At 41.4% G+C, this 22,395-nt stretch overlaps 1 protein-coding gene and 2 long non-coding RNA genes across 4 annotated transcripts; all 3 read left to right on the top strand.

Moving 5' to 3' along the window:
* Window positions 1-7,899: 7,899 nt before the first annotated feature.
* On the top strand, window positions 7,900-8,537 carry LOC135937076 (uncharacterized). The gene is made up of 3 exons (XR_010574442.1): window positions 7,900-8,129; window positions 8,187-8,290; window positions 8,340-8,537. It is a non-coding gene; the product is annotated as an uncharacterized LOC135937076 (long non-coding RNA).
* Window positions 8,538-10,975: 2,438 nt separating this feature from the next.
* LOC135937075 (uncharacterized) lies at window positions 10,976-12,225 on the top strand. The gene is made up of 3 exons (XR_010574441.1): window positions 10,976-11,817; window positions 11,875-11,978; window positions 12,028-12,225. It is a non-coding gene; the product is annotated as an uncharacterized LOC135937075 (long non-coding RNA).
* Window positions 12,226-13,478: 1,253 nt separating this feature from the next.
* On the top strand, window positions 13,479-21,979 carry LOC135937633 (coagulation factor IX-like). 2 transcript variants are annotated; one of them, XM_065480796.1, is made up of 11 exons: window positions 13,479-18,168; window positions 18,224-18,327; window positions 18,379-18,573; window positions 18,621-18,666; window positions 18,722-18,841; window positions 18,929-19,086; window positions 19,129-19,369; window positions 19,429-19,529; window positions 19,589-19,753; window positions 19,808-19,967; window positions 20,023-21,979. In XM_065480796.1, the coding sequence occupies exons 2-11, from the start codon at window positions 18,259-18,261 to the stop codon at window positions 20,244-20,246; spliced, it is 1,479 nt and encodes a 492-aa protein (XP_065336868.1). In that variant the 5' UTR covers window positions 13,479-18,168; window positions 18,224-18,258; the 3' UTR covers window positions 20,247-21,979. The 2 variants fall into 2 exon arrangements, with proteins under 2 accessions (XP_065336868.1, XP_065336867.1); XM_065480795.1 differs by having other exon boundaries at window positions 13,483-18,168; window positions 18,904-19,086; window positions 19,136-19,369.
* Window positions 21,980-22,395: the final 416 nt, after the last annotated feature.

Genomic DNA, 22,395 nt, shown 5'->3' with positions numbered 1-22,395 from the left:
TCGCTTAAATAAGCGCGGATATCTTCCGTGGGTTTCGCGTAGAAGTTTGGGACTTCGCGCAGCCCGAGTGCGAGAGCTGTGACTGACATGACGGTAGAGACTTGTGCAAACTGTGTCTTTTTACGGACCGCGGTTACTAGCGTGTGACTACTAGTCGGTTCGTCCGGTTCGGACAAATCGTCAGCGGGAGCGGTTGGCTTAAGATGTTGCCGTTTAAACGACTCGGTCAGAGAATCGAGAAGCTCGGATCTAGCTTGGAGCTTGTGAAGGTCAGGAAGACTTTCGCTAGCTCTATGCCATTTATACGGGGACTCTGCCTCGAAATCGTAAATTTTCTCGTCAAGCGCCCAATCTAACCGCGAAGCTGGGCGTTCAGAAGAAGTGTCCGAAAAATGGTACAGAGTGTAAAACTGCTTAACCGTGTCACTCACGGGCGAGACGCTCGAGTGAGATTCGCGGGATGCGACTTCTGGGTCCGGGAGTGCTTTCCGGCGGGGATTGAAAATTTTAACGACTTTACTTAGCCTTTCTCGGGTTCTAGAGCGCGTGTTCTCGGACGGACCTCCGGGCGTAAGGAGCGCGGAAGGCTTTTCGGGGGACCGCGGGAGGCGACTGCGAGGAGGGCTCATTACTCGTTAGGGCTGACATGCCACCTTTTTACGCGTATTTCTCGCGTATTCGAGAGGACTTTCTAATTTCCTTGAGGAGGAAATTTTGAGATCTCGCCGGTGCCTCCACTTGTCAGCAGCGCCGTGTCTTAACGAGTAGAGCGAGCCTATCCTCTTAGCCTAACCTCTAAAGGGTGTAATGCTTCGATAAAGCAAAGAAGGGTTGTGGCTTTGAGCACCATACCTGGGGTGGTTTATTGAAGCGGGACGTCGTCGCAAGAGATACAGAGCGGCTACCTCGAGGGCTGAGCTAGGGGGAGAGCGAGCCAGGTCGTCTGCGTCTGGAGCCAGGCTGGAGAGTGGGACTAGTTTCTCCCGTGCAGGGCAGTTTTAGGATATTCGCTCCTCCCCCTAAGCTCTCCCCTTTTGGCGCCCAATAGTAAAACATCGGTTATATCGGTAACAATAATATTGGTCGTAATATTGTCAGGAAACCCCTGACATTGCAGTAAAAAAAGAGCGCGTTTGACGAAGAAAAATGTTGACATTCTTGTATTTTTAAAATGTCTTGACATAAAGCATTGGAAAATTATCAGCCCGTAAAATGTGGACTGATTGTAAATTCTAAAATATATCCAGGCTAACTTTGGAGGACGATTATAATTAAATTTTTGTGAGTTATTTTTAGGTGACACCTAATTAAACTGATATAAATTACTTAACAGATGGTGAAACTCAAAGGCTTGGCTTGAGCTCAGGAATTGGTGCTTTCCCTATTTTTTCTTCATATCAAAAAATAAAAAACCACTTATTAACAAGCACAATCAAAGCAAATAAATTAATTGTCAGCTTAATATTTGAATGCAAAAATCCTGTCAAATCGATCTCCATATTCGCCTGGAATTGCTCCTTTATTGGAATTAAAAATTGAATACTCATAACAATTATTAAGCTTGTATTTAGGTCTACATATAATAACACGTCCTAATATAAAAAATTGGCTTCAAAATAATAATAATGATAATAAAATTAATTGAACCAAAGCTATGGATGCATAAAAATTAATATATTGTTGATAGTGGAGTTTATATTTATAAGCAGGATATTGATACACGTCAGAGTTTCGATAAGAAAAACCAAAGTCGGCTACTCCGCAGAATTAAGTGAAAAATTCTAAAGCTCACTTGGACTTGGTTCGATCGGAATATACACGTGCAGGAAATTGCAGTCAGCGTTTGACTCAGTTTGGCTGCTTGGAAAACACTTTTCAGCACAAGGCGCCGACCGCAGAAACTCAGTCAGCCACTCGAGCCGCACACCCGAAATCGAATCGAAATTCAGAAAAGAAAAGCATCGAAATTTCCGGCAAAAACCAGAATTGACTGCTCAAACTGCAGGCGTTTACGTGGACGCAAGGTTTAGGAAGTCTCTCCTGGCTTATCCTCATCATATCTCCCTAAATTCTCAAAACAAAGAAGAAGAACTGCATCCAAAATATTTAATATTAATTTACTATAGAGATGAAAATTGGGCTAATTATAATTATTTATAAGGTTTAGAATTTAATTTGGGTCGGCCCTGAATCAGCGCTTGTCACCCTGAAGGAAAAGATTCATCGACTCTCGATGCGTCTGCAGCAGCAGTTATTCGAGTTTTTTTGCCTACGATTTGAGGATTCAGATTTAGAATCGGCGACCACAGCGACTGACAATGAAGCAACTCCGGGGGAGGTGGAGGCGCGACAGCTGAATCAGCACAGCAAGAGAAAAGTAGGATCGGAGGGGAAGTGGTGGAAGGTGGAAACGCCAGGAAAAGAGACTACCGTCTTTTAGGCCTTTTTCTATAGCTTTTTAATTAAAACGGACTGCTGGAGACAAGAAGAAATTGTTTTTTAATTTAAGATTTTATTTCACTTTTATTTGGAAATTACGGATTGATAGCGAACATAAAATACTTAAAAATATGAAAAGGCATAATTTTATATATTTCCCAAATATTATCGTGATACAATAAGTTAAGGGTAAAATAAATTTAATTATATACTGAATATATTATTATTCTGATTATTCTTTGCAAAAGAGATCCGATTGTGCTCAAGGCAGGAGTTTCAGGTATTGCACCGACTCGGAAGTAGCGTCTTTGCAACGTGGTGTCCTGGAAGTTTCCGGTGCAACGTCATCGTACAGATGTTCCGGTTCAACAGGGCTGACGTCGTCGTACTCGACTGGAGCACGAGGCGCCTCTCCGAATTTCTCGAAAGTCCTCTGCCGCTCAGGCATCGCTTTTACTTTCTTCGCCGATCGCTGGCTGAGAATAATCGGCCGCTCGTAGAGACTAGGAGCAGCAGGGGCAGCGGCCTGGTCGTGTTTTACTTCCTCGTACAGCGGCACTTCCGCGGGGCCGACGTCATCGTGGTTGTCACGGATAACAGACATTTCCTGGGTCTCTTTGGTGTTTTGCAGAATGGACTTGTTCCTCTTCTGTCTCAGGACGAGTAACAGAATGATCAAACTCGACAGGATCACGGTACACATGTTGGAGCAGATCAGAATGAGGATCAATAGCCGATATTGGTGCAGTTTTTCCGTCAGGATGCTGCTCTCCTGCACCTCGGCTATTGCAGTACTATTTCCGCTGATTTGCTCTGTAAAGGTAACAGGCGAATGAGATTGGTTTGGTCTCAAGGGAAATGGGGAATATAACTTGGCGTATTTTGAATAAATTGACATGACCAGCCATATTATACTGTGATTAATTTAATTGAGATTAACAACCGTATTGAGAAATTTCACAAAGGTGAAACTGGAAATAAAAATAAAATGCCAGCCCAGGATGCAGATGGCTGCATAGCGAGCCCTTTTTTATCCATCGGTTTTAGCAACACTAATTACAAAGTGCTATTGCAGGTGTTTAATTTTAAAAAAAATCATTCTTTTTGGAATAGTTTTCAAGGGAACTGCGTTCAGATTAAACTTACCTGGCGAGACAAAGTCCGGGAATGAAAGACTGAGGAACGACATGCTTCCAGCTTTTCTCAACCTTTCCCAAAAGGCACGAAAACAAAATTGCAACCGTTTTTTGAGAAAATGGAACGAATAGACATACGAGACGCGCAACCAGAGAGTCAAATGGCGTTGGATTGAGCACGCGCACCCGACTCTTATACGCCAAACAACCCGGAACCTTTTAAAGTTGATAAAAAAAATCGCAGTAGATTGCTATTGGGGAAAAAAACAGCCACGCAGTGCTTTACATATATATACAAAGTGGGGATCTCATTGACTGTAAGGAAATTCAAGAGATCTTTTAATTCAACATATTACAATTTTTGAGGCCTATCAAGCCGAAACAGTCAATTAATTCCCTATGTAGTCACATTTAATTATTATTTTTTATATAAAATTAATCGGAATAGTCGATAAAGCTAGTGTATATTTTTAAACAAGTGACACACACATTTACCGGCTTATCGCGTATTAATCATAGCTCGAAATAGTTTTATTTTATCGCTGCGTGGTGCACACTTCCTGATTGTGAGCAACTCACTCGCTACACAAATGGTAAAAATAATTGTTTTACTGATGTCCTTGACAATAAGAGGTCATATTTATCTTTCAGGTATGTCTCGTCTGTATTTCTACGAGAAAGAGGTAGTAAATTAGTGGCGCAATCAAATCCAATGGGGTTTAAAAGACTCTCAACGTTTGATATGCTCCGGCGGGCCGTGAGTTTTTTCTCCTCACTTTCAAAGCCTATAAAATATATATATTAGAACTCTATATCTCGCACCGCAATTATGCAGGAAATTGCGGTCTGAGAGCGTTTGACGCAGACTGACCGATTAAAAACCGCTTTTAGCATTAGGTGCCGCTGGACTGTCTCCTGATCGGCCTCCATTATTTCGACGCCATATTGACTTCTGACCGGTGGCAACCAACACAGATCGCAACCCGGCCCCCGATGAAAGTCTGCACAATTTTAAGGCGGCATAGATTTAATAAAATAAGAAGCTAAAAGTTCCGGAAATCATATTATTGAATAACTTCAATGTATATTTATTTTCATTTTTTTTAAATTCTGCATATTGTTTCTTTCTTGGATCAAACTATTTCTTTCTTTCTGGGATAACTGCAGATTGTGATAATTGCGTCCCATTCCTGTAGGCGTGAATGAACCTTAGGAGGTTCCTCTCTCCTAGAGCTATGTAGCTACCGGCATTCGGCACTACACGAAGTGGGTCGTCCTCTTCCATTTCCGTTGCGCTTAGTGTGCGAATGTTCAGTATCAAATGTACCGAGGATAGCTTCGGCAGGAAGACACTGGCGTTCTTGATGAGTTCGCTAAGTGCACGGAACGACCTGCGGCTGCTGCGATTTGCACAAAAAAGGGATACATTCAATAAAAGCGAGGTTAGGTTGTTCAGAATTTTCTTCTCGGAAATCATCGCCGAAATTAAATCTATGGTTTCACGGGATAAAGACATCTGTCCATGATCTTGGATAGTGATCCTACTTATTGAAACGTTTTCCAGCTTGGGCGACTGAAGAATTGAGAGGAAGCCATCATTATGGAGAGTGGTGGTACTGAAAGAGATAAATCATCTGTATATTAAAATACTTATGGTCTTATGTATTATACCGTGTTGGCAAGATCCAGGTGAGTTTCTTCAACTCTTGAAAAGGTTTTGGAACCAGATATGAGTTGAAGTAAAGGCCTAGAGACTCCAATCTTGGGCACTCTAAACGAATTACATCTAAATTTGGAATAGGAAATGGCAGAAGATAAAATGAAAGATATCGCAGATTGCGGCCATAGTCTTGCAGAAAGCGAGAAAAGTATTCAATTCAATTCGTTTTTATTTCTCCAAACAAGTCATATTATGTTACAAACATTTAAAGTCATGAAAATCACGAAAGGAGAAATAAGGCATTTGTAGTGCTAGCGAACAACCCGCTGAAACTCGTGAATAAAATAGTAGCAAAATTTACCACTACTTTAAACACTCGCCACACTACAGCCTATGCTACATTAAATCTACATCACATTTGACATCACCTACAATTTACAATACTTGGGAAACTGGGAACTTGGACACAATTTAATTACGGACGGGAGGGAATTCCACTGCTGCGCGATTCGGAAAGAAAACGAGTTCAATCCAAGGTCAGTGCGCGTTCGAGGAGGAATCAGTCTGTGCTCGCCGTCCGCATTTCTCATTGTCCTGCCCACCATAATTCGCTCCATTGCGTCCATGTCAGCTTCTCCATCAAGACATTTTCTAAAGAAAGTCATGTCGTTAAGGCTGAGCTGCTGGTGGACAGTCATCAGCTCTTTTCTTGCATTTTCGGACACATGCCGCCCATGCACGAACCGAAGAGCTCGATCTTGCAAGCGCTGAAACTTGTTGATGTTGCATTGGGTAGATGGGTGCCACGCAGGGGTGCCGTAGAGCATCAAAGGCTTGACCATCGTCAGGTAGGCCAACCTCTTGACTCGTGGAGTGCAGCCGTAAAGGTTGCGGGCAGCGAAAGAGAGCACTTTCGCCGCCTTGCCGCGAGCGATATCAGCATGCTTGTTCCAACGCAAGTCTCTGCTCACGTGCACGCCAAGGATGCACTCGGTTTCGCTGTATTCCAGCGTGGTGCCGCCGACGTTGTAGCGGGTGTGCAGCGCGTTCTTCGCCCGTGTCACGTCCAGGACGTGGCACTTAGCCGCGTTCAGCTCCATGCCGTTGCTCATGCACCACGCAAACACCGCATCCAAGTCGTCCTGCAGTTCCTCTGCGTCAGTGGCCGTGCGGATGTGCCTCCAGAGGGTGACGTCGTCTGCATATTGAGCTATTTGCGACTTCACAGCCGCAGGCAGGTCCGCTACATAGATATTAAAGAGTAGGGGGCCCAAGACAGAGCCCTGCACCACTCCCGAGCTCACTTCTTGCAGCTCCGATTTCGCTCCATTGTACACTACGTACTGATGTCGCCCTTTTAAGAAACTGCTCGTCCACTCCAAAATGTTGCCCCGCACACCGTAATGCGAGATTTTCGTCAGCAGCCTGTCGTGCGGTACGCGGTCGAAAGCCTTCTTCCAATCCAGGGTGATGGCATGAATGTGCGCTCCTGAATGTTGGTCTACAATCGCCGCCCACTTGTCCAACATCTTACACAGCAGCGTCGTGCACGATCTCTGCTGGCGAAAACCATGCTGACAGTCTGGTATAGTTTTATTTTCATCCAGAAATTGCTGAATTCTATCACGCACGAGTTTTTCCAGCGTTTTTCCAACTAAAGATGTCATGCTAATTGGCCTGTAGTTGTGTAGAAGAGACTTTTTCCCAGCTTTAGGGATTGCTACCACGGCGGCCGTCTTCCAACCCGCTGGTAGTGCGCACTGCTGCAGCGAGCAGTTAAAAAGGCGCGCGAGGCTGGGAGCGAGAGCGGCCGCACACTTGTGCAGCACGCAGCCATGCACACCATCAGGGCCAGCCGTGGCATTTCCTTTCGTCTGCTTCAATTTGCTGAAAACACACGCAGCACTGACCGACATATCGGAAAGGGTAGGGGGAGGGGGGCCGGGGGGATGGCGTCTCAGGAATGGGAAATTCATGCATGTGAGGGGAGCGAACTCAGGTTGAGGCTTTCGATTTGTGTGAATTGGAGCAATGGTTTGACTTCAAGCTCGTCGAAAGTCTGGAATTGGCACCAACTTACCTAAAAACATATTTTTATCATCAATTAACAGGACTCAAAACTTATAGCTATATCTGTACCCTGAGATGGGTGACATTGGGTAATTTATCACACAGTGGGAGCTTTGTTGGACTCGTGCTCAGGTGGCGCAGTTTGGATGTAGCAAGGGAAGAAGTTTCCACGTCCTCGAAATTTTCGCACATATGGTGGCGCTTTTCATCAGCGCGCTGTCCGACGATTTCAATCTCCGGAAGAAGACTGATGCAGGTTCTTCTAAATTTCTTTGGCTCTTCGTCGTTATTGTGTAATTGAAAAAGAAAGATTTTCAAGTGCTGGAAGGAGCTGCGGAATTCCTCAGTGTTGCCGAAACTGCTCGAATTTTGGAAGTAAATGTGCCTGACTGCCAAATGAGTCAAATTCGGAAGTGCTTTGCACATTTCCACCACGTCCAAGTATTCGAATTCTTGCTCTGGCATTCTCAGTGTTTGGAGACCCTTCAGTTTGCTGATTTCGTCCACCACGTCATGGCTGGCGTAGTGAAATTTGCCCCAGTATCTTGTATTCAGGACCAGCGAGTTGATGTTCGGGGCCTTTTCAGCTGATGTGATGCAAGGGCAGGGGCGCTTTAAGGAGGTGGGGGATGAGGGTGCTAAGGGGATAACCTTCTTCTTTCTTAGGGGAGTAAAGCTACCCTCTCAAAAGACGACAGGCACAGGAAGGGGTTAACGTGGAGAACGAGGAGAACGAGGAGGAGCTAGACGCAGGAGGAGAAAGGACCGTATAAAAACCCGAACAAGGACGGAACGAGGAGAAGCGAAGTCCACGAGTTAAACGAGTAAGATCTCTGGAGCCAAGTAAATTCCTGTAACTGATTTTGTGTTTGTGTGGGCAGGCCGAAGTCGGACAGCGTAATTAGACAAGGTAGGAGATCACTTTTGGAGGGCTCGTGGGCAACGCCGAGGACTTCCGTCGCAGGGCCGTGCCGTGGACTTTAAGGTAGTTTTGGGCAGTAAGTTGTGGGCCGCCACTTAGGAATCAATTTCAGATGTCGGCGAGTGAGCGGTCAGGCTGCTGCTAATTTCTGCCAGTTTCGGCAGTGGCGGAGCGACGTAGGGTTTATGGTCCAGAAGGGAGCGAGCGATATCAGTTCGGAGGCGTCGGAAGCGGAATTCTAGTGATCCGCGTTGTATTCTTTCTTGTGTACTGTTTAGAGTAAATTAATAAAGTCCAATTGTCTTGTTAAGTTGCGCGGGTTTAAATTTGGCTTTCCCTCCTTTGTGCGCAGACATTTTTAGGATATTTGCTCAAGGAATTTCTGAATTTGCTGCAGCTGGTGGTCGTAGAACCCACCGCGAGAAGAAAGGCTTTGTGCGTATAGGTATTGTCGGCCTGAGCTTAGGGAATTTTGAGTAATTTTTTCGAATTCTATTTATTTCTTTCTTTCTCGCAACATTCTGGTGTCAGGTGTTAACAAAGGCCAGCGTAGCAGATCAACATTCTGGTGTCAGGTGTTAACAAAGGCCAGTCGTAGCAAATCAACATTCTAAAATGCCAGTAGTAGCAGATGAAAACCCGCAGCTGAGGGATTCGGCTGATAACGTGCAGCAGCCGCAACCCCCACTTCATTTTCAATCAGGGCATCATCCCCCCATGTTTCATCCTAATGCAGCGTGGGGAGGATTTCCAGAGTACGGGCCTTATCCACCCCTTCCAGGCCCGTATTCAGTCTTTAGTTGGCCCAGAGCGCCGTGGAGGGGAAACCAGCAGCAGGTACAGGCAGCAGCAGCCGAGCCAACTCAGCAGCAGGCGCTTCGATTCGAGGCGCCCAATTATAGGCAGCAAAGGTCGAGCGTTCAAACCGAGGACTTAACTTCAGCTGTGTCCTCTAGACCTCCCACGACGTTAAAAAGTCAGTCGCGGTTACCTGAGAGAAGAGACGCGAGTGAGACGTCGTGCCCTTTGTGCTATGAAGTTGGTCATTCGTTGAAGAACTGTCCCCTGCTAGTTTGTTCAAAATGCTTTAACAAAGGCCATCCCCCTTTTGACTGCCCTGAGAGCGACGCAAAAAACGGGAAATGGGGGGAGTAAAAACAAATTCCCTCCCCCCTGTCATAAAAAATAAAGCTGACAATAATTTTTGTGAACAAAGAACCGGTCGTGAATTAATTTCAGAAGACATTATGAAGGCCGCAGTGCACAGAGTGACACCTACATCGGGTTTCGTTGTTGTTGGTCGAGTCTTAGGGGAAGATGTCCCATTTTTAGTGAGTTCAGGTGCAATGGTTAGTTTGATGTCGCTGGCGTTAGCTAAAAAATTGCGCGCCATCATCGTGCCTTTTCTACAAGACGTCAGATCTGCGAATGGCGCGCCATTGAAGGTTGTTGGCCAGGTTGAGTTATTTGTCGATTGGGAAAAAAAGGGTTGTAGACACGCATTTGTTGTCGTCGAGGGTTCAGGAGTCACCTTTGAAGGTTTAATCGGCTGTGATTTTTTGATCAAGCACCAGGTGAATCTAATTTCTTCTAGACAGGTGCTTCAATTCCCATGGGGAGAAATTCCCTTTGGCCTCAATCAACAAACGAAGAGAGACGCATTCCAGGAAAATGCCAACGACCTGGGGAGGAGTGAGGTAAATTTTGTCACAATCGCAGCGTTGAATCAATTCGATTCTTACAAGGAAAAGAGAATTCCGGAGCAGATTCAGCCTCAAGGGTCATTTCAAGAGAGTAAGGTGCCGCCTGATTCAGAAATATCGGTTCTCGTCCAAACAGGAAATCAGCCAAGGGCAATAATTCAAGTCCAAGAGGTAGAATTGAGTGATGGTCCACCACCTCCCCCAACAATCAGAGTAGTCGATGAAGAAGGAATCCCAGTCTGGTTGGCTAAGTCTTCGAAAACGGCGTTTAAGGTCATAAAATATGAGGAATCTTTTAAATCGTTCAAATTGCATCAGGTCCCAGCAGAATGGATAGAGAGTCTTAGGAAAAAATTGTTGATTGTTCTGGAAAGGACGGGCCGAGTTACCTTCAACTTGCTGCGGAATTTTTGGGATTATGCTCGCCATCAAAAGAACGTCGGCGAGCCACGGGAGCAGTGCGCAGGTGGTCCACAATGCTCCCGCTGCAGATAAAGTGTACCCAGCAAGAGAGTCTACTCATTATTTTGAGGCGAAAATTGATGCGGAAAATTTTAATTTGTTGTGAAAAGTGATTTTATTCGTCATTTGGTTGTCCCCGTGAAGTGTTTTAATATGTTAAGTTTAGGATTTAATTTCGAGAAGAGATCAGTCGAGTCAGCGGAATCGAAAACAGCTAAAAGTCTAGAAGGAGGCATGGTGGTTACTGTGGTTAGTGCAATCGCATGAGCAGTGTTCAAAGTTTCAGCCAGCCGGTTATAACCGGCATGGCTAAAACCGGTTTTTGCCAGAACGTTTTAGCCGGTTTTAACCGGCACTTTCCGGTTTTTTCCAATTTAAAAAAAAATTACCTTAGTTTGTCACCGTTCACGGTATTGACGGCACATTATGTGACGACAACGGTGTGCTAAATACATTGTTGTGAGACAAAAATTAACAATTTTTAGGAGTCCGGAATCGTCCGGTTACAACCGGTTAAAACCGGTTTTAACCACTGGCATGTCATTTTCCGGAAAAAGACGGCATTTTGCGAACACTGCGCATGAGTCTTGATATACCGGTTTCCAATCAAAAGTACCGGTCATTTCATCCAACTAGCATTTTCATCATGGCAAAGGTGTCAAAATTGTTTTCTTCTGATACCGGTTTTGAATGATAATGATAACCGGCGGTAAGGTTGGTTCAGGCTCATAAAATAATAATTATTGTAGCCGCATTGATATCTTGCTTTTGTTCGTAACTACGACAGCCGACCAAGAAGAAATCTTTCCCAACTTAAACATATTAATCTAATTCAATTTGTGTGTGACGAAGACTTGTCATGAAGGCAGGCGCAGGAGTTAAAAAAAATGTCGATCGTCGGGACATGGAAGTTTCCTTGAATTCTAAATTTGTTTAAATTTCTATATGTCGCCGGGAAGAACCTTGTTGACCAGACATGTACTGAGATGCTTTGTGATAAATTTATAAATGACAGATAAAATAATCATTGAGACATTATGTTCGTAGGAAAGAAGCAACCCAGCACTCTATTTAAGTCAAGTGAAGGGCCCACCCCAAATTTAACTGGCATCATAAGCTAATCAGGATCGACTACCACCGAGGATGCCAGTCTAGATGAGATGTGCGCCCTGCCCTTGGGGGAGGATTATGATGTGATGCAAGGGCAGGGGCGCTTTAAGGAGGTGGGGGATGAGGGTGCTAAGGGGATAACCTTCTTCTTTCTTAGGGGAGTAAAGCTACCCTCTCAAAAGACGACAGGCACAGGAAGGGGTTAACGTGGAGAACGAGGAGAACGAGGAGGAGCTAGACGCAGGAGGAGAAAGGACCGTATAAAAACCCGAACAAGGACGGAACGAGGAGAAGCGAAGTCCACGAGTTAAACGAGTAAGATCTCTGGAGCCAAGTAAATTCCTGTAACTGATTTTGTGTTTGTGTGGGCAGGCCGAAGTCGGACAGCGTAATTAGACAAGGTAGGAGATCACTTTTGGAGGGCTCGTGGGCAACGCCGAGGACTTCCGTCGCAGGGCCGTGCCGTGGACTTTAAGGTAGTTTTGGGCAGTAAGTTGTGGGCCGCCACTTAGGAATCAATTTCAGATGTCGGCGAGTGAGCGGTCAGGCTGCTGCTAATTTCTGCCAGTTTCGGCAGTGGCGGAGCGACGTAGGGTTTATGGTCCAGAAGGGAGCGAGCGATATCAGTTCGGAGGCGTCGGAAGCGGAATTCTAGTGATCCGCGTTGTATTCTTTCTTGTGTACTGTTTAGAGTAAATTAATAAAGTCCAATTGTCTTGTTAAGTTGCGCGGGTTTAAATTTGGCTTTCCCTCCTTTGTGCGCAGACATTTTTAGGATATTTGCTCAAGGAATTTCTGAATTTGCTGCAGCTGGTGGTCGTAGAACCCACCGCGAGAAGAAAGGCTTTGTGCGTATAGGTATTGTCGGCCTGAGCTTAGGGAATTTTGAGTAATTTTTTCGAATTCTATTTATTTCTTTCTTTCTCGCAACACAGCGATCCCATGGATCAGCTATATATTCGTTCCATATTAACTAATGCGTTTCAATTATTTTTAATAATATATTTACCTCAAACAAAGTTGGCCCACCAAATGGACATTTTTCCGGAAATAGAGACATCAGTTTTCCAAGATGTATGTCCTTAGTCTTATCGTTAAGGAGCAGCAAGAAGAAATTAAAAATTTTGCTGCAAATTACCTCAGCAACAGCATTCGATTCTTGAATTTCGAATTTGTTTAAAGTAATTTCGGCCACCATTCGATTACGCATACATTTCGCTAAATAATTAAAATTAACTTATTATTATTAATAAACTATTTGGATATAGCTACAGAGATCAGTCAACTTCCATGTGTCTTCGTCCAAGAAACGAAAAATATTTTCTGCGATCACTCGAGTCGTGAAATCCTGCAAACTCTTGTTTTTGTTTCTCAAAGATTGCAGCCTTACTTTTGTCAATTCTAGTTTCTGCTCGTCATCCATGGTGGATAAAGATATTTACTAAAATAATACGTGTGTGTTAGTTTTGAATCTTTGCAGGCTTTTCTTGGTTAAAAAATTAAAGAACTCACCGCCTTCAACCGAATTTAGATGCAGCTGTTCTCGCTCACTCAAATATATGTGCCTTTTTATGCTCTCCTCTGCTCGCCTGAAGGTGGCGCAGGTTAGACACGGTCAAATAAATATCGATATTTGACATCAATATGTTTTTCCTGGGGGTGGATCACGGCAACGCAACCTTGAGAAAAATGGCAACGCTGGGCATAAGGCAAGCATTGTACAGTACGTGTTTCAAGGTCGAGCCAGAAAATAGTGCCGTAAATATTAACTAGCAGAAGGGACAAAGAAATATCTTGGTATCAAAACTACTGGCGTTTGAAGATGCATATTTATAATTTAGCACATTATTTATTTCTTTACTTTTGAGGAAGATCTTATTAAAATCACATAGAAGCATGTTCTGTATAAATATAAAATTAAAATTTTGGTCAGAAACTATAAACTATTCCTGAGTAAAAATTTGTCGTTCAATAAATTATTTTCTCGATGCGTGAGTATAAACCAATTCATAATTCGTAAGCGTTGCAAGCTACAAGATATTCGTTAAGTTGTTCCTCCCCAAGCACACGGAAAATCTCTGAATTCAAAATTTTTTGAGGAACATCTTCATTCGTTCCGTGTTCTTTCTCGATGGACTCATACAAATCCTCGTCATAAAAGCTGAGGTAGACATGGACGTCGTTCAAATTGGCACAAAACGCGATCGCATTCTTCATCAATTCACTAAAAGCTGGAAAAAACAGAGCGAATTGCGAGAATTGAGGGTCTGATCTGTAGTCTGCGTTAATTTCCAAGGCCGACGAGTGATCAAAGTGGAGCTGGTCGAGATTGTCGAGGATCCTCTTCTCAGCAATCAAGGTTGACACCTTTCTCAGGTCGTCTGCGTTGAAATACTCGTTTCGCATGGTAAAAGTTTGCAGTTTTGGAAAGGATGTTCGAAAGGAATGCGGTTTCGTGGCTAAAAATCAAAATTTTGAAATGAGCCATTAGTCTTTGGAAAATTATACTGTGAATTTTATTCGAGGAACTCAAGTTTATTGAAACTTAAAAACACAATTTTGGACGCAAAAATCTTTGCATTTGTCGCAACAGCGATTGGCTTACCCAGCAACAAATTCGGAGCGGAAAAAAGCTGCTTTTTCTTGCTTGCTTTTTTTGGCAACAAATTCGGACCTTTTTGCGTTTTTTTGCTCCGCTTTTTTCTCCTCGTTCTTGCTTCCAAGCGAATTCGCTTTATTTTGCGTTTAAGAACAGAGCCCTATTGCTGAATATTTTGGCAGCTATATTTTAGCATTTAACTTAAATCATTTTACATCAAAGTTTGTGGACGTTTTTTATCATGAATATAAGTTCAGTTTTAGCTCATATTTCTTGGTTTTTAATGGGTTTCAGAAAATTTATATCGATTTATGCTTCGCTTTTTCTCGCTCTAATTCGCTTTTAGGGTTTTATCGCATTTATTTGCTTCTGTTGTTGCTCTCTTCGCGCTCTTCCTTTAAACTGGTTGTGAATTTAAATTGATTTTATAAATAATTTTATTTACTCACTCGCTGAACCTACCGGAAACCATTCCACATCTTCAGCTTCCAACCCTCCAGAGTTGATGCACATGTGGCGCAAGGCATAAGATCCTGTCGCTGGTGCTTGCCTTGGGATTGGGAAGAAAGTGAAAGAATTTTCAGCATAATTTTCCGCGGTGGCCGAATTCAGAACTGCGCTTCCAGAAGTGGCAGGTGTTGCAAGCAAAGTCTTGTAATTGTGACCTGGCTCTTATATAGCTCTATTTTATTTTCCGAATATGCCCTGAAGAGAAATGATTTCAGGTAGGAAAAGCTCTTGATAAAATCATCAACGCCATTTTTAGATTGCAATTCCAATTCTTTGTTTTCGTCAACGTGCAGGTCGACGTTGACATTGTTCAGACCTTTTAACTTTCTGCAGATGGTCTTCAAGTTCGAGTATCTGATTCTGTAGCCACGAAATCGAAGTGTTTTCAGCTTTTCCATTCCACGGATCGCCTGCACTGCGTTTCTGTTTAAAGTATTGCTTTTGTTACAATTATGGTCGTCATTTTCATCGCCAAAGCAAACAGAAATTCCTGCTTGAATTGCGAGTGATTCGATGTTAGGGGCCCGTGCTCCAATTAGTTCCAAAACCTGCACAGTAAAAATAATTAACCATTTTGGGAGACGATCCGTATCAGTAGAGGGCTTTTAATTATTTACCTCTGTAACTTCTTCCAGTAGATTCTCATTAGCGGGGCAAAAAGACAAGAGATTGCTCAAGTTTATTTTTCTAGTCCTCGAATTTAGCAACTGAGCAACTCTATTTTTCATTTTGGTGAATTCCGTTGTGTCTCCAATCTTGTTGCTGCATTTCCGACTCAGAACTCTCTTTAAAATTACCTCGATTACATTATGAGCTGTACATGTAAGTGTTATTAATATCCTCACAAACTATTTATAATTTCATTACTCACGCAATTTCAAAAAGATTTTCGACATTTTTTTACCCTTTTTACCATAGTATTTTTGCAGAACTGGTTGCGCTGAAAAGAAAAGTCATATAGAAAAACAAAATATGCAAGATTTTGGACTCACCAAACCGCTTTTTGTCACTGGGTTGAGATATGAAGGAATCTACGTTTGTTACGACCTTTTCTACTAAAATGTCGAACAAACTATGTTCCTGCAGATTATGCAGTCGAATTTGCGCCAGTTGCAATCGATCATCGGAGTCCATGGCAGGTTGCGTATATTGTTGAAAATATCTTAACTGATTTCAAGTTAAAGATTAGAACTATCCAAGTATGCAGCTATTCGGGTCCGAGGGAATAGTTAATATGGCTTAGAGCGCTTAAAATACAATCATATATGTGCATCAATTTTGCTCTCGTCAAATATTAAACACTTTAATTTTATATTCAATGCACGGAATAACAATTCATTGATGTTTGATTTCATAGTCAGTAAATGATTTTATTGTTACTTGATTCCATGAAATCTTTTTCTTTGTTGTCTTGATTAAAAATGTTGTACATAAAAATCATTATTAGGATTATCTTAACGGCCGGGGGCGACCGATTTAGAACATTCCGAAACCACTTCATAATGTATCCTATAATTTATTTGTACTAATTTAAATGAATTAATTCTTATTATATATTTCAAGTCAATCAATAACAGTCTTTTATTTATTAAGCAGAAGTCAATATACATTATTCACTATTATCTTTTTAAGTTTGTTATGAAATTAATATACTTTAAGAATTAATGCGATTGCAAATTAATCCGAAATTTTGCCAGTTGAAATCGATCTTCAGTCTCCATGGCAGACTATTTTTAAAATGAAATGGTGAAATTAAAGACCAATTGCTTTTCCTGGCCGAGGAAATAGTTTAATTGATTTCGATTTATTCATCTTTATATGTATATGTATCCTGCTTTCCTCAAAAATTATATGCATTCAAAGCAAATTTGATTATTTAGACAATCCTGATTTAAATATAAAAAAGTATATGGGATTTGTTAGTGTAATTATATTGTTTGTTCAGTTGAAAAGAATAAATTGAATGAACAATAATCCGATACCCGTCCATTGCATAGAAATTACAAATAATTACGACATTAGTTTCTTTGTCGTGACACGTTTTGATTTGAAACATGTTTGAAGTTATTGGTATTTTTTTAGAACCTCTGCACAGCACTTGAAAAGATGAGTAAACATCACAGCAGATGGTAGCGGCCAACTCGTGTGCAAAGTGTGAAATTTAAAATTAAAAGCGAATTTGGAGTTCAATTGGACGTGATTTTTTGCGTTGAAATTCATATTTGCTTAAAGTAAAGAGTTTGAAGCGTTTTTAGGGTTGAAATGTAGCCCGTTAAATTCTGCACAAGCAGACCAAGTTTCATAGGTGCAATCGCGATAGATTTGCTGAAATTCGAATTTTGAATTTAAAAACTTTTGATCGAGGCCGCTTGACCGCGTATGCACTTTGAGCAGCGAGTTCGCCTCTCGTTCTTCAAGTTGATTTTATTTCGCATTTTAATTTCTCAGAAACACCAAGAGGACTTAGGGCAGACCAATGAAGGTCGAAATTGACCTTCAGGGTCTGCGCCTGAAGTGATCCTGAGATAAAAAATTTCGAAAATTTCCAATTTCAACGAACTCGGAGTATTTTATTAGGTTTTCACTACCGTGAAGCCATAACCGCCAAATGACAATCCTGAAACCGGACCTTGAATAAATGTGCTTCTGATTTGCCGCAGGACTGTCTCCTGATTGGCCTCCATTATTTCAACGCCATATTGACTGCTTACCGGCCAAGAACCAACACAGATTGCAATCCGGACCCGCCGGTGAGAAAAAGGAAAACACATGTGGGGAAAATACGTTTAAAATGATTTTTTGATACGAATATTACGAGAGCGTGTGGTGACGCAGAGAAGCATCGGTTGATAGCGACGGGGCCGTGGACGAGGGATCACTCAATTGACCTTTCACTTCGTCCAAAAGGAAAGAGCAGGCGATTCGTCCGATTTAATTAATTCCATTCACAGTTTTGAGAATCAGAAGGTGTTTGCTACGGTATAAATATATACATAAAAAATAATTCCTCTGTATATATGCTGCAAGTTGATGTCATGTTTATTTTCCTAAGACAATAATTATTAGAATAATTATCTTATGCCAAATTTATTTATGTCTGAAATGTCTTCAATATTGCCCTGCGACCTCTGTTATCAGAGGAGGAATATTTGATTTAAATAATTGAAGTATATAAACAACTTCTCATCACGCATTGCTGGCCGCAGAGACGCAGAGTTGTTTGGCTCAACAGACGCGTGTATCAAGAAGCCTTCACCGAGTGCATGAAAAATGGATTTCAGATACCTTTTTGTCATCCTCCTCGGCTTGGTGGTCAGCCTCGCTCAATGCAACATTCGAGCTCCACGTGAGTATTTTTATTTTAGTTTTTGATATTTTTTTAATCTAAAATACGTCTTCTGCCTACCTAAAAGTTTTCAACACAGGAGAAAATTTGAGCTTTCACGAGTGTGGCGTTCGGGATGCAAATACAAACCGCACCTCGTGGCTTGCATTTTTGCAAAGTCGAAATGTGAATTGCAATGGCATAGTCATTTCTCGCAGGACCATTCTAACACGTAATTAATTGAAGAACAAAACATGCGTTATATAATTAATTGGGCTTAATTAAAGGCCAATGCAGTCACAAGAAGAGAGATGACGAAAATATGATTGCTCTCGTTGGAGATTGTTCTGAAAAAAATGGCTCCGGCGATTGCATTCTTGACGAGCTTGAGGTATTATTCAAAATTTCATTAAAGCATATTAAAAATCCTTTTTTATTCTAGATTGAAGATATGATTGAAATAAAAGTGGCAGATCCAACTGCCGGGGCGCGAGATAAAATCTCTCTCCAACTTTTCATCTCAGAGAAAATGCCCAAAAATATCCGGCCTATTTGTTTGTTCAACCGCGGCCAGGAAATGGACTTGGCAAACCTTGTTTATTCACCGTACTTTAAAATGCGATGGATTTTTGAATTCGTACGTAGAATTTACATCAAAATCCCTATTTATACACATATTTTTAGAGTGATGAAGAGGATCTTTCTGATTTGCGAGACAAGCTGGACCCACGTGAGTGTTTACCAAGACATTGATTCCTTTTAAGTTGGGATTTATATTTTTTTAGTAAATATTGTGCCGCATGATATTTGTTTCAAACAAAGCACAGAATGGGAGCAACGTTTTGGGGACTTACTGCAACATTCTCAACGATTTCTTTGTGTTGACGATCCTGAGCATTATAATGGTAATTTTCATTTTATTCATTTTATGAAATATTACTAATTTTTGTCTTTTATATAAATAAAGATGGAATTCTCGTGAATTTTCATAGCGGACGCTACTTTCTACGGGGTTTTTCGGTACCTTCCATCAGCGAATCAGTGGAACATAGCCTTTATTTGGACATTTTGCCACAAATCGATTGGATCGGCCAACACGCGGAAGGAATCTTTGTTTTACCCGCCATTCCGCCATCAAAACCATGCAGAGGTATTATAAAATATGCGTCAATTACATAAATTATTTGTTAAGTTTATAGGTTTCAAAAATCCAAATAATCTGAGTTTCCGTAACTACGGGAAGAAACCGAAAATCAGGAAGAAACGAGACGACGACGACTATTCTAATGAAGATGAGGATGTTGATGCCAGTGGGTATATACTCAATGGCTACAATGCTGAACACGTGCACCCGTGGCACGCTTACGTCGAAAACACTGCAACTGGCGAGTTATGTGGCGGAACCCTTATCTCGATGAGGACGGTTTTGACTGGTGCGTGCGATTAATTGCAGATAAATCATTATCGCTTTAATATAATTCATTCGTTCCAGCTGCTCATTGTATTTATGGAAGGAGAGCAAACCAATTCAGAGTTTCTATTGGAATGTATGACAAAACAATAAGAAATGATTCAACCGTTCAAAAGAGAAGAGTAATAGAATTAATTCGTTTCAAAAATCAATTTTCTTTTTGACAAAACGGAATTTTCAGCCAAGCCAATTAATCTGCCACCCTGGCTACAAAGACAAACAGTTTAAACACGATGTTGGCCTGATGATTTTTGATAAAAGTTTTATCTTGAACAAAAACGTCCGTCAAATTTGTCTGTGGAACGAGGACTCGAGTTTGAGCCTCGTCGCTAAACGTCTCGGCGTGGTAAGTTTAAATCTACTAAAATGAATTAAAAATTAATATTTTTTATTAAAATAGGTGGTTGGATACGGTTTAAAAGAGAACGACAATGTGCCAAAGAAGTTGCAAGAGGCTAAGCTGCCAATTAGATCGCACAAAGAGTGTTACCAGCAGCACAGAAAATTCTTTGCAAAATATTTGTACCCAGGAGACAATTTCTGCGCCGGCTACGCGAACGGTCAGTCTCTTTTTTTATTTCCTCTCCAGTCTAATAAATAAGTGATATTTTTTAGGAACAGGCACATGCAAAGGGGACAGTGGCGGCAGTCTCGCCGTGGAAAAGAACGGCCGGTGGTTTGTTAGAGGAATTGTCAGCTTCGGAATTACTAAAAAGGTCCTGGTTGACAATGAAGAAGAATCGTTTTGCATGCCAAACAGATACTCGTTGTTTGTTGATGTTGCTAGTTACATGGATTGGATTGTGGAAAACACTCCTGACGTCTCTTTCAAGGACTGAAATTGTTGATCGTGTTTTCTTTTGGGAATTTAAATTTAATTTTGTCCAGTTATTGATTTTCATAAATGAGCGAGAGAGCGACCGAAAAATTCACCTCTATCGTTTATTAAAATTTTCAACATTATGCAAAAATTAAATTTCAACTAACGAAGATAAAAAAGGAAACTTAAAAGATCACTGCGTGATGGGAGCTAATATTTGAGTTGCTATATATTTTGTGTCTGTGTCTATCCCACCCAAATAGTATGGGCGTAGTATTAACTCTACACACTTTTATTGTGGGTATGGATGCAGAGGTATTATAACCGATAATTTTATTCATTCGTATATCTTATTTTGGGTAATTAATTGTTTCCCTTTTACAGTAGAGACTTTGAGGTGATCGAGCACTTTCAGGATGAGCGCAAAAATTAAGCAGGAAAGTTGCTGGCAGAATATTAAATAAAATGCTAAAAAAAAAACGTTTTTCGCAGACCAACAAAAAAATATTTTTGACCTTAAAATCATGGGAGGAAATATAAAACAAGAGTCGCGCGGCCTGAAAACCCCAGCAAGAGCCGCAACATTTTATCACGCTGGCAACTGTTCTCATAGAGTTTTTTCTTCTGAAGTGATATGTAATGAGACAAAAATTCTGGTGACCCTGGCGCGAGGTTTTTCATCCTCCGAGTATTTATAGAAATTAACCCTTGAACGAACACCTTGAAAATCATGTTGAGACTATGCTGAAAGTATTGATTTGCCGTTGGATTTATACTGAGGAAATTAATAAATGAACACAGTTTAATTCAGTCAAAGAACCAAGGATCATTTATTACTTCCGTTTGATATCCGTATTTTTTGGAATAACTCTTCTCACCCATTCCAAATTTTATCTCTCTTTAAGTGACATTTTAATTTTACCTCCACACCCTTCATATAAATCTAAAATAAATTTAAATCAGAATGTAATTTTAAGACGAAAATAAAAAGAAATAAAAAATTGTATTTTGTTTTTGCTTCTTTATTTAATTCATCTCTTTAAAATCTGTATATTTAGTGAAGTTTGGTCAATTCGATTCCTCCTCCTTTTCGTTTACCCTAGATATTTCCTCCTCAGCTCCTTCGCCTCGTCGTCTAAATAAACCAGATCTTGTGGCCACCAAGCCAAAGCTTCAAGACTGCAGACATATTTGGCCAGAAATCTGAAAATTACAAAAAAAAATCATTAATAAAATCGAAAAAAAAATCCCGCTTCTGCTCACTCTGCGTGCCAGATGCAGAAATAGCAAATCAGATCTACGTCCTCGATTTCCTCCTGCAATTCATGGCCGCAGACCTTCAAGAACCAAGTCTGCAGCTTCTCCTTGTCCAATTGGACAGCCTGGACAGCGCTGTCTGCCGTCGGACGCTCGCAAACGCGGCAGAGCGGCTTCAAAAGCGGCATCACGGCAACTCCAAATGGCGCGAATGAGATCGAAACAGCTGCAGGTGGTGCAGGTAGTTATAGGTTCGTCAGGTTGATAATGGGGTAACCGAAAAGGAGTTTGAATCGCCGGAATAATCGACGATAAATATATACCCGCGATTTAAAGAGAAGAATTAAATGAAGAAGCAATTTATATTTGCTTATTTCTAATTTTTGTTTTTTTTCGTCACATATTTAAATCTTGATTCATAAAATGAATTAAAAGAGTTAAATTTAATTCAGCTCCGGATCAATCTGCTATAAAAATAGGGGCAGGGGTAAAACGGTAGAAGCAATAGTACTCACTCTTCCCTCCCTTTGAAATTGAATGGCGCGCGTAGGGAAACTAATATCTGCTAAAGTTTTCATTTTATGCATTTTATCTTCGATTCGCTTCCATATGGTACAATGCGGTGGGAAAATTACAAACGTAGAATAAAATTGGCTTGGAAAAGATTTTATATCATGAAATGAATATTTTCGGTCTAACTTCTTTATTAATTGCTGATTACGCCAGTAATTGGTGAATCAACTATAGATGGTACAAAAACTGCTTGGCGTGTGCTAGAGACACGCAAATACGCAATGCTCAGTTTCATGCATGTCAAGTGAAAGCGGAAATGAAATTATTAGGGTCGGCAGGTCCCATTTTTGACGCTTGTGATTGGCCGCTGGACTTACTCCTCTGATTAGCATCCGCTC

Source organism: Cloeon dipterum, chromosome 2, assembly GCF_949628265.1.
Source record: "Cloeon dipterum chromosome 2, ieCloDipt1.1, whole genome shotgun sequence".
Classification (NCBI taxonomy): domain Eukaryota; kingdom Metazoa; phylum Arthropoda; class Insecta; order Ephemeroptera; family Baetidae; genus Cloeon; species Cloeon dipterum.
This window is presented reverse-complemented; position numbering and strand designations above follow the sequence as displayed.

Bases quoted from the DNA above. Each gene is read 5' to 3' on its own strand.
- LOC135937633 (XM_065480795.1), top strand. From the start codon at position 18,259: ATGATTGCTCTCGTTGGAGATTGTTCTGAAAAAAATGGCTCCGGCGAT. The intron at 18,574-18,620 runs GTACGTAGAATT...ACATATTTTTAG, and splicing joins TGCGATGGATTTTTGAATTC to AGTGATGAAGAGGATCTTTC. The intron at 19,087-19,135 runs GTATTATAAAAT...TTAAGTTTATAG, and splicing joins GCCATCAAAACCATGCAGAG to GTTTCAAAAATCCAAATAAT.